Source organism: Cotesia typhae, unplaced genomic scaffold (genome assembly GCF_013202065.1).
Source record: "Cotesia typhae breed Kobodo isofemale line unplaced genomic scaffold, CoteBio_Ctyphae contig_26, whole genome shotgun sequence".
Taxonomy (NCBI): Eukaryota; Metazoa; Arthropoda; class Insecta; order Hymenoptera; family Braconidae; genus Cotesia; species Cotesia typhae.
This window is the reverse complement of record NW_027423732.1, coordinates 2827483-2839720: the sequence shown is the minus strand read 5'-3', so window position 1 is coordinate 2839720 and position 12238 is coordinate 2827483. Positions and strand designations below refer to the sequence as shown.

The window sequence follows — 12238 nt, the reverse complement described above, 5'->3', positions numbered from 1 at the left end:
GTTTCTTTTGAATTATAGAATATTCCTTTTCAAAGAAAAATCGAATGTGACATAAATTTCGCGTAAAAAATTATAAAATGACTACAATAATGTTTTTTATAAATAATAAAGTCATAATTTATCATTAAATATCAAAAGTTAATTTTGATTGTAAACATATATGGTGAAAAAAAAAAATCATAATGTATAATCAAAAATATGATGTTATGTCAACAATGAATATTAATTAAGTATTTGGAAACTCGCAAATGCATATCATTGAATATCTATTAATTACAATCGACAACCTCTGGCCTAGATGAAGAATTGGTGGGGAAAGAGTAAATCTAAAGACGTATGAACGAAGATATGTAATAGTATGGGTATCGTACTTATAAAATGCCGGAGCGCCCGACTCGGAAAGTAGTTCGGTGGTTGTTGATCGGATGAAATTGATCTAACTGTTTTAATTAGGTGGGTGATTTTGGATTTATTTTGTGACCTATTTACAAGAAACATCCCTTCTAACAGAATTGGATATTTGTTGTTCCCCGAAATGTTATTTATAGAAGTGTAAAAGTGAAATTGTTTATTTTTATTCATTTTACAGAGATAAGAAAATAATTTTAAAAAATCAGGATGTCAGTAGCTGGACCAGAGATCATTCCTGGCACAGTAGCAGCAACTACTGCTACTGCTGGAATGTCAGCGTTTTCGGTATTTTTGGCACTTCTTGTTCCGGCCCTTGTTTTGTGGTATGTTTACTTCAGAGTTTCACAACGACACGTGCTTGAACTTGCGGAAAAAATCCCCGGTCCACCAGGATATCCACTTATTGGAAATGCATTGGAATTTATGGGAAGCTCAGATAGTGAGTTTTAAAAAATTTTTTTAAATTTACTTTTGATACTCGGCCTAAAACTATGGTAATAATTAAAAATAACAATGTTTTAGGTATCTTCCGTAATATAATGGAACGTTCAAACGAATTCGATCAAGTAATAAGACTTTGGATCGGTCCAAAATTGTTAATTTTCTTGGTAGACCCACGAGATGTTGAAGTTATTCTTTCCAGTCATGTTTACATCGACAAATCCGCAGAATACCGATTCTTCCAGCCATGGCTCGGAAACGGTCTTCTCATTTCAACCGGTAAGTAAATAATTTTAATCGAAAAAAAATCATCTTAAAAAAAAAATTATTTTTTCATCACAGTCAGTGATAAAATATTTTAATGTATAAAATAAGTAAAGTTTTTTTAAGTAAAACATTCAACACTTGTTACATGACCAAACTTTTTTTTTTGTTAATGCTTTAAGTCGTAATCAAGTTGATATTCGTTATGAAAGACATGCAGTATAGGGAAATAAGTGTAAATTTCCGCGACTAATGCGATGCAATCTGTTAGAGAGTAAAATGCAGTTAGAGCAGGAAGAAAACTTGACTGTAGTAGAACATGCTTTCTCTTGTCCCAATCAGTTTGTTATATAAACTGATATAAAATTAGCCATCAAATTATTCCCTATAAATAGGTAATATCCTCAATAATTAAAGTATTTGTAAAGTTATTTCCTCATGCAAATAGTATAATCAAAGTGTAAAGAAATTTATTTTATTTGCAATTAACTTTCAATCAGAGAAATCTTTTCGGAATATTTTCGTTACTGGTATTTTAGGAACAAGTAGTGATTTTTGGCTGATAAGTTTTTCAAAAGACAAAAAAAAAATTGAATATAGTTGATTAAATAAGCTACTTCCAAAACTTTCCGTTATTTCTTAGCTTGAAGCGCGAAGAAATATATACCTTTTTTGATAATACAAAACCAAAAAAAAAAAAATTTACTAATTTTTAAAAAGTATTTATTCACAAATTTTTAAACGAAAAAAGAGATGCAGAATTCAAACTCAATTGATTAAAAATTGGTAAGTTATTAAAATATCGAGATTTGATAAAAACTAGATTTTTGAAAATCGAATGGAAACCAAGGATTTATCTTCATTTTTAAACTTTATAAGAATACAGAAAATTTAACATCTCTTAGATTCGTGTATCAAAAATTGAACAAAAGTAATATTAGCTTACTCATTGAATTTTTTTAGCGGAAAGTTAAAAATTTCGTAGTTTTAATTTCGATTAAGAAACAAAAATTTGATAGTTATAAATTTTTTAAAAATCAATAAATTTCAGGTCAAAAATGGAGAGTACACCGTAAATTAATTGCTCCAACTTTCCATTTGAACGTATTGAAGAGTTTCATCGATCTCTTTAACGCAAACTCTCGTGCAGTTGTAGAAAAAATGCGTAAAGAAGGTTCCAAAGAATTTGATTGCCACGATTATATGTCTGAAACAACTGTTGAAATTCTTCTGGAAACCGCTATGGGTGTGTCGAAATCTACTCAGGATCGCAGTGGATACGAATACGCAATGGCCGTAATGAAGTAAGAAAAGAAACCTAACCTTCTGACTTCGTTTTATCCAAAATTATTGTTGTCATGCTATTAGACATGTTCCATACTAATACTAATAATATTATACTCGTAAATTACACTAATATTAACTTTATTTTTTTAGAATGTGTGATATACTCCACTTGCGTCACACTCGCGTTTGGTTAAGACCTGACTGGCTCTTCAACCTGACTAAGTACGGAAAAGACCAAATTCAATTGTTAGATGTCATCCACAGTCTTACTAAGAAGGTTATCCAACGTAAGAAGGAAGACTTCAAAACGGGAAAACGTAATTTCATTAAGACAACTGAAAGCAAAGATGCGAAAGTGAGATATTATTTTTTTATAAATTATTCACTTTGACAAGATTTAAATCCAATATATATTAATAATTTTATATATCTTTCCAGTTGACCAGTGTAGAAGGTCTGTCATTCGGTCAATCAGCAGGATTAAAAGATGATCTTGATGTTGATGACAATGACGTTGGTGAAAAGAAGAGATTGGCATTCTTGGACCTTTTGATGGAAGCCGGTCAAAACGGAACCGTTCTTACTGAACAAGAAGTCAAAGAACAAGTTGACACCATTATGTTTGAGGTAAATCATCCAAAAAACTTGGCTAATACAACTCTGGATAATATCAGAATTTATAACACATTTTAATAAAAATTTGCCTCATTTTTTAGGGACACGATACGACCGCTGCGGGATCTAGTTTCTTCTTGTCAATGATGGGTTGCCACCCGGACATCCAAGAAAAAGTTATTCAAGAGCTGGACCAGATCTTTGGTGACAGTGACAGACCTTGCACTTTCCAAGATACTTTGGAGATGAAATATCTCGAACGGTGCTTGATGGAGACATTGCGTTTGTACCCACCAGTACCTATCATTGCTCGTCAAATCAAGACAGATTTGAAACTTGGTATATTTTTTTAATTTTTTATCAATAATTATAACAATAATTAGTTTTTTCTTCGTGGCTTCACACAGTATAGATTTACTATACATCTCGGATTTTTTCAGCATCCGGAGACTACACCGTTCCCGGTGGTTGCACAGTCGTAGTTGGTACATTCAAGATGCACCGTTTACCTCACTTATACCCGGATCCTGACACATTCAACCCAGATAACTTCTTGCCGGAAAAGACAGCAAATCGTCATTATTATGCATTTATACCATTCTCAGCTGGACCACGTTCATGCGTTGGTCGTAAATATGCGATGCTCAAGCTTAAAATTCTTCTATCAACGATATTGAGAAACTTCCGTGTAAAGTCAGATATTAAGGAAAGTGATTTCAGGCTCCAAGCTGATATTATTCTTAAGAGAGCTGAAGGTTTCAGAGTGCATCTTGAATCAAGAACACAAGTAGGCGTTACGGCTTAAGGTACAAATTGTAGTATATATTGTAAAAATACATAAAATAATTAATATTTTATTGATTTATTACTTTTGTTGTAATATTATTTTTAACTATCACAAATATTGCAATGTAATGTAGGAAAATACATTAATCATTAACGTTTATATTTATTATTATTGCAATCAACTGCAATTTGCTTTATAATAAAATTAATAAACAATCCTCTCAAATATATTTTTCATATTTATTAAATAAATTATTTTTAAGTAATGTATTTAACCATTTTACCCATCGAAAAACTATTTTTCTGTCAAGATTATAGTATCATTCGACTTTAGCTTTATTGCCATATATATATATATATATATATATATATATATATATATATATATATATATATATATATATATATATAACTAACCTCAATTATTTTCAATAAAAAATATTCAAGTTATCAAATATGTGGAACTTTTGTATCAATAAAGGGATTAATTGATAATTCGTTGAAATAAACATTGTAGCAACAGGACATTTTTTTACGGTTTTATTATAAAATAGTAAAATAATTATTTACATGAAATAATCAATTAAAATAACCAATTCTTTTTCGTAAGTTTCATAATTTTTCTAAATAGATATCTGCCAATTTCAATATCATCTAAACAATATTGTAAAATAATTATATTTAATTAAAAAACTGTTTTATATTTTGAAGAAAGTAAACGTTAAACAAAAAATATAAAGGCTTTGGAGGTTAATTATTTTTATTAAAAACATTTCACACTAAATTAAATTGACATTTACGGTTGATACACTCAAATCACTTTCCACCAATAAAACATTAAATTTAACAATCACTTGAATATTTTTAAAATATACTTTTAACAAAAATAAAAATTTTGTAAAACAAAATTTTTTTGATGTTTGTATGAGAGATGTGGAATGTACAAGATGGCGGCGTTTATCTCGCCTAAAAAAGTAGAGAGCAGTTTCTGACACATGTTTATGTAAAATCAACACAACTTAAATGTTGATTTTATAATGACAGTTTTGAAATGTTACTTTTTTATAAGATAACACTTTTTTTGTGTTAGAAAAAATGCGAACTAATAACACAATTGTATTATGTTAAATTGACATAAAAAAGTGTTAGATATTTGACACGGAAAATTTTTTACTGTGTAATATTAATTCCCCTAACAATCGGATTATTGCAATTATTTTCCGTGCGGTCACTCGTTTAAAATTATATGGGCTGGCAATCGTTGGTTATTACGTATTATTATTATTATTTAAATAATTTTCTTTTATAGTTTTTAATTTATAATTATTTATTTCTAGTTATAATCGCCTTAGCCAGCTGATTATTGTTATTATTATTTTTAACAATATCAAAATCACCCGTGCGAATTTTAACGGGTACGTTATACTCTCGTTTCAACGCAAAGTCATTTTATTAAATCTGACGGGTAGTATTTTACTCCGTATTCTCTTCTTTTTCTATTTTTTTGTCTCGCATTTAAATGCTTTGCGGCTCCTTTTTAATACTCTTATCGCCATCTATCGTTCACCCGCGCAACTGTATTACCCACCGTTTTGGATGGTAAATGATTTGTCGGGATTTTGGGCTTCGGGAAAAAAAGCCTCACCCATTAATATAGTTATTGACTTCAGTTGATAAATTAACTTCCTGTAGTCGCTTTTACTTCTACAAAGTTGGTATGTTCACTCTACTATGGCGCTTTACTTCATTTTTTTCGACTTTATTAATTGATTAATATCTGAGGTTCTAAATAATAATCATAAAGAGTGACATTTTTCTCTTGTCTGCTCCTCGAACGTCATTCGATGCTCTATGTGCTCTAGAGTATCTTCTATTTGACTGGGTCTAACCAAAATATTATTATACTGCTTCATACGAAAAGTTGTTAATTATTCCTACAGCCGAATTAATATTATTCTTATTATAAGTCGTCATCATTTTTTAATCAATTTTTTTTTATTATCATTATGGAAACCACAAAGTCGTTTGAATTTGAAGCTGGCACTATATATGATTCATGGAATGAATTTTATGAAAGATTAAAGTTATTTGCAACTGAAAATGGGTTACTTTTTACCACTTTTGTAGATCCTCTTCTCTATATCTTGCGGATTTAAAAAATTCAAACAAAAGTGACAGCGAAAAACGGGAAATTATTAGTAAATTAGTGTATAAATATGCTAATTTAAAATGTAAACTTGGTGCACCAAGTAAACTTCCAAAACCGAGAAAGTCGGTCATACGTGTCACTCGGTAAGATTAAATGAATGAAATATTAAAAATTTTTAAGATGCCTATTAATTCTATTTTTTACATTTGTTAGCACATACAATTTTCAATGTCCGGCTTTTATTAAGTTACAACGAACTGTTATTAATCAAGAAATTTATAAATTAATAATCACCGATTCTGATTTGAACTATGCAAATCATCCAGCAAACTCTGCGGTAAGTATTTTATTCATTTAAATGTCAAATATAATTCGATATGTATGTAGCAACATCTTATGTCAACGTATATATATATATATATATATATATATCGCGTAACAACTTCTAAGAAGAATATGCGTTGACCTACAGTTTAATTAACATTATAGCCATATTGTTTTGAATATTTTTTATTAATAATATCTTAATTAATAATTTTTAATAAAAATTTTTCAATGTTTAATGTTATTTTTAGGACCTAGTACGTGCGTTTCCATAAAATCGTAGGTTACCTCTTGAACTGCTTGAAAAGGTTAAAGAATATTTAAATCTTGGTTGTAGTAACAAGAAATTACGATATGAATTAGCGACTAAACACAACATCGCTGTTACATCCAAAGATATATCAAATATAAGACAATCATTACGACCTGCTAACAGCAACGACATCCAAACATTGGTGAAGCTTTTGAATACCAAGTATGGTAAGTGTTTTCATTTTATGAGAATCTAATAATTTTCGAATATCCGTAAAAACATTCTATTTCCTAATTATAAAATTAACTAAAAAAGAAATTAATTTTTGAACCACGATTTAATTTCCTGAGTTCTTGAATTTATTTTTTTACAGAAGTTTATTTTTCAATCTGGTCACTGGTATTTGTCTTATTACCTTGATTATTTATGTTATATTTTTGCAAAATTGAGCTCAGCTTTAAGATCAAGACTAAGAGTCGGACTACACCACTCTTAAATACACGAAAAAAAAAATAAATAAATAGCACATGACACAGTCTAGCTAGTTGGCTAACATATGATTTGTCTTTGTTACGGTAACTAGACTGTCATGTTACACTATAAAAATCGGGAGTGAACTCGGAGTGAAATTCACTCCTGTCACTTAGAGTACCGGAGTGAAAAAATGAAACACTCCGTGTACGGTGTGAATCCGGAGTTTTTTTTAGTTAGAGGGAATCTGAATTTTAATCCAGAAAAAATCCGAGTACGGAGTACTTAGATTACAATTTATTTTTATAATTAGGCAGAACAACTTTCAAATGTTAAATTTTTTTTGTTTGCGTATAAAAAAAATAAAAATTTTTAAAAATAATAAAATTTTATTTATTTTTTTCTGTGTACATTCTAACAATAATGAAATATTTAATACCAGCCAGTATTCAACATATTGCTATATTTTTTAACTAATTAGATAAGCTTTGATTTTTACTATTATATTTTCATTTCACAATTTTTCTAATAATAAGAAACTACCATTTTACTGAAATCAGCCGACATCTAATATTATTTTGGTGTTTTTTTCAAGACTAAATTAAGAAAAGAAATATAAAAAACAACTGTATCTAAATAAATGCCCCAGCAAATACGTTCTTCTAGAAGATTGAAAAGTATAAAATCTATTTTCAAAAAGAGCATTTTTTTCGACTTTTTTATCTGCTTAGCGAAAAGAAACGAATCTACGATAGTTGGTAACGCCTCTTAAAAAAAACCGAAATTCGTCAAATACTTATTTTTTTTAAATCATAAAAAAAACTTTTAATTATAATTTTAACCGAAATATATTCACGTTACCTAAAAAAATAGTTTTAATTAAAAACTTGTTACATGATTGATATTCTTATTTTTTATAGGCAATAATTTATAGTAATCTGTATACGGTCTACTGGAGAAATGTTATTTTTATGTATCTAGTACCTGACTGGAGGTTGAATTGGTATTCACATAAGTATTCTTGCATTGTTACATCCATAAAATTAATATATAGCTTCTAATGATTTCTCAAAAATTTGGTTTCTTAAAATTAATCCAGTAGATGTTATTTTTATTGTTTAAAAAATGTAGTCACTTCGCTGTTGAACTTCGATATGTAGTATTATTACGTCTCATAATTATAACTTTGTAATACTGGTTGGTTCCGTTGAATAGTCCATTTCAGCATCATTATTTATTTTGTACATAAAAAGAAATTATTAAAGTATTTGAACTATTAATATATCCTTTTTTCTCAAGTAAATTTTTAATTTTAGGTTGTACTACTAGAATAAAAACAAGCCACGACCAACACTTTCAAGCTCTATTTTTTACTAATGCGTCGATGCACAAGTCCATGAAGAATTGGCCTGAAATGTTATTCATTGATGGGACGTACAAGCTCTTCAATTTAGGTTTTACCTTATACCTAATAATGATCCAGAATGGAAGCAGCAGAGGGGAAATCGTTGGAGTGTCATTATTAGCAACAGAAACATCAGATATAATGAAATGGGTCGCCAAAACATTCACAGAATTTAATAAAGAGGCTTGCACTGATACGAAATCTATTATGACGGATAAATATTTAACCGAGAGATCAGCGTTTGCGGAAAGTTTCCCAAACGCTCGATTTCTTCTTTGTTTATTTCACACGTTAAAGACGTTTCAGAGAAAACTGCAGAATTTGAAAATAAGTAAAGAAGAACGATCTATAAGTTTTGTTCTTCTCCGTAAATTAGTTTACGCTAAATCGCAAGACAATTATGACTGTACGTACGAAAAACTCAGTCGTAGTGTACCTGAATGTGTTTACGAATATTTTAATCATAACTGGCATCCTATTCAAGAAGAATGGGTAAGATTTTCTATGGCTGCCTACAATTATGGAAATAGTACAAATAATATTATTGAAAGTACAAATAAACAGATAAAAATTATCTGCAATTATCACAGCACATTGTGTGAATTTGCGAGAAATTTTTTTCAGTTATTGAGTTCATCAAAACAAGAATCTCATTTATTAATGGCCATGGATGCAATGAAAAGATTGAATTTACAACACGAGCTAGGTTCATTTGTAAATGATTATGCTGATTTTTTAACTAAAGTAGCTTTTAATAAATTGAAAGAGCAATTGGATAAATATTCAAGCATAATCATTACAAAGTACTGTCAAGAGACTAAAGTTTGTAGTATGGATGTAAATGGTTACCAGTTAATATCTTCGACAACTGATTGTCAATGCTACTTTCATACAAGCTTGAAGTTACCATGTGTACATATTTTAGTTGCAAGGAAACATTTTGATCTCGATCTTTTTTGTCCTGAATTATGCGATTCAAAATGGTCAAAAGCTGCAAATGTCCAGAAATTGGATGCAAAGTTTCACGAGGTTTGTTTAGTTGATTCAGTTTTTAGCGATCATTTTAGAACTTCTGCAATTGAATTGCCTGAAACAGACGATGGATTATTTATTGAGGACACTATTGCTGCTGATTTTATTGAAGAAGATAGTACAAAAATAACATTGGAAAATGAAAGACGCCGAATCTTACAACAACATTTCGAAATGATCGTGGAAAATACTTTGCAAGGAACAGAGCAAGAATTTAAGCAGATTGACGAAAAATTAAAAAAAATCGCGTTAAGCTGCAAGCAAGCTCACGAACTAAATAATTGTGCAGAAAGTTCTAACTCAAACTTACAAAGCGTAATTTTACCCAAATCAAAAATATTGGTAGGGCGTCCCAGATCGGCTCGAAAAACAACCACTAGATTTTTTCCTCGTAGAAAATAATAAAATACCGTGTCATTTAATTTATTAATTCATTTAATATTTTTATTATCATGCTTCGTAATTAAAAGTTCATACATTTTTTATATCTAATTACATAGAGCTGATCGTCCAATGTCTAGTAAGAACATATATAGTAAATATAATTTTATAAGTTAATACTGATTAGTTTAAGTTTTGGTTTAACATATTTCATGAGTTTTGGTATGATTGATATTTGTATATATATGATGTTATATGTAGTGAAATAGTATATTGTGCAACTAGTGCGAAAAGTTGTCAATTGCCCACGAGCGAAGCGAGTGCGCTCATTCGCTCGAGTGGGCAATTGACAGCTTCGCATGAGTTGCACATACTATTTTTTTTTACGAATGCGGGGATATGGGGTCCAGGGGCGAAGCTCCGGCGGGGTCCGGGGCAGAGCCCCGACGGGGGGGGCACCCTCAAGAAAAACTGAAAAATTTGAAAAATTTCAAGCAAATTTATTTTTATCATTAAAAAAAAAACACATTAACACAAATTGAAAACGATCAAGTACAAAGTTAACTAAATTATTTAAGTAGTTTTACTACCATTTAAATAAATTGTTAAGTTTGAACAATTTGAGAACGTAATATTTAAATTCTTCGAGTTTGTTGATGAGGCCGTATTTAAAATGTCGAAATTTAAATCCTTGTTGTTTTTTGCTCCAACATCAATTGGTACTTCTCTTGCTGACTCATTACTAAAACCAATTTCTGGCTCTGGATCTTTTGAAGTAGACGGTCTAGAAGTGATAGTACTGGCGATTCGTTGACCAATTCTTTTTTTGTTGCCCACAGAATTCTCAATGTAGCCTTCCGCAACGGCACTCGATTTCCACCCTCCGTGTCTTTTGATAGTCAAAAGATCGGTACCAGAATCAGCTAACAACGTAGTCGAAGTTCTTCGAAAGGAATGTCCGGTATATGTTTCTGGATTTGCTAACTTCAAGAACTTAGCTACTTTTTGTGGCATGCTACCAAAGGTATTGATGCCGATGTTTTGTGTCGTACATTGACCATTCCGATAACCAATGAAAAATCTTTTCGTTGCAAATTTCGTAGGACGTAATTTGACATATTTTTTGTAAATGGTGTAAAATTCGTTCGTTACTACAAATGATCGAGGTCTGCCAGTTTTAGTATCCGGTATCTGTACCAAGAGCATGTCGCCTTTATCTTCTATATGATCCACCAGTACGTCACATAATTCTTTCCGCCTACATGCACCTTGCACTCCAAAAATTAGACCAACCTGTTAATAAAAAATTCCAATTAAAATTAATACATAGATTATAATTCAAATATTTAATTGATAATTTAATAACCTTTGTAGCCAAGAATTCGTTATCTGGAGCTTCACGTAGGAATTGGTTTACTTGTTCAGCACTTAATGTTTGGGCTTTCTTACTCTTAAAACCTTTACCATTCTGCTTTAAAAAAGCGATTAGTCTTGAGTAATCATGAATATTTAAGTTATGCTTGATGTCAACCATGCTTCGCAACATTGAATATTTCGCCCATAAAGTTGACGGCATAAGAGTCTCGGAAAGCTCACTAAAATAAGTCAAAAACACCTCTTCAGAGAAGCTTGTAATCCGTTGTGCTGCTCGCCACTGCATAAATTGTTTGTATGCCGATTCATACTTGAGCCGTGATGTTGCAGGAGTAAGATTGTTAATCCCCTCATTTGCTCTTTTAAGAATTTCAGGAGGTAGCAATTCATCATTTGCTGTTGTTGTTGGTGTTGTTGTTTTAAAAATATCAGGCGATATAGATTCATCATTATACTCATTATCACTTTCATCAGTTTCCGGAATCCAGTCGGGATTATTACTCATCTTTCTTTATTTTACTTTTTTATTTAAATTTAATAAAACGCAAGTATAAATTATTTTTATGTAAATGCCAACCTCACTTCTTTGATATTGACACTACAACTGTCTTTTTTTTTTTGTTATTTATTTTAATTTTTAAGTTTTTCGTCAATTTGCGTGCGCCAATGGAAATTTGAGTGCGAGAAGTTTACTTGTTGCACTCAAACTGACATTAAATCTACTCAAAATTCGTGTGGTAATTGTGAGTGGGCAATTAGCATCTTTTCGAATCTAAAAGCAAGCGCGAAGATAGCACTTTCCCCGCATGAGTAATAAAAATTTTTAGTTATTATTAATAAAAATTTTTTTTTAATTGGATATTGGGCAATACAATTTGTAAAAAGTTATTTAAAAAAAAAATTTTTTTTTATATTTTTGAAAAAAATTTCGAAATAATTTTTTTTTTTTGGCAATTTCAAAAATTATGAAATTACATTATTTTTAAATTATTTGAAAACAAAAAATTCGCCACAATTCTTTTGTGATATGTCTACCTCGCTACCT

At 30.1% G+C, this 12238-nt stretch overlaps 1 protein-coding gene across 1 annotated transcript; it reads left to right on the top strand.

Moving 5' to 3' along the window:
• The first annotated feature begins 329 nt into the window (after positions 1-329).
• Cyp4g15 (Cytochrome P450 4g15) lies at positions 330-4032 on the top strand. Its single transcript, XM_074239594.1, has 8 exons — positions 330-453; positions 590-850; positions 934-1131; positions 2168-2420; positions 2554-2758; positions 2842-3030; positions 3120-3357; positions 3459-4032. Exons 2-8 carry the CDS (start codon positions 619-621, stop codon positions 3821-3823), a joined length of 1680 nt encoding a protein of 559 aa, XP_074095695.1. The 5' UTR covers positions 330-453; positions 590-618; the 3' UTR covers positions 3824-4032.
• Positions 4033-12238: the final 8206 nt, after the last annotated feature.

What these genes read in the sequence shown, in the direction of transcription:
- Cyp4g15 (XM_074239594.1), top strand. Translation starts at nt 619, where the DNA reads ATGTCAGTAGCTGGACCAGAGATCATTCCTGGCACAGTAGCAGCAACT. An exon ending in TACGCAATGGCCGTAATGAA is followed by an intron (nt 2,421 to 2,553) that starts GTAAGAAAAGAA and finishes TTATTTTTTTAG; the next exon opens with AATGTGTGATATACTCCACT. An exon ending in TTGACACCATTATGTTTGAG is followed by an intron (nt 3,031 to 3,119) that starts GTAAATCATCCA and finishes CTCATTTTTTAG; the next exon opens with GGACACGATACGACCGCTGC.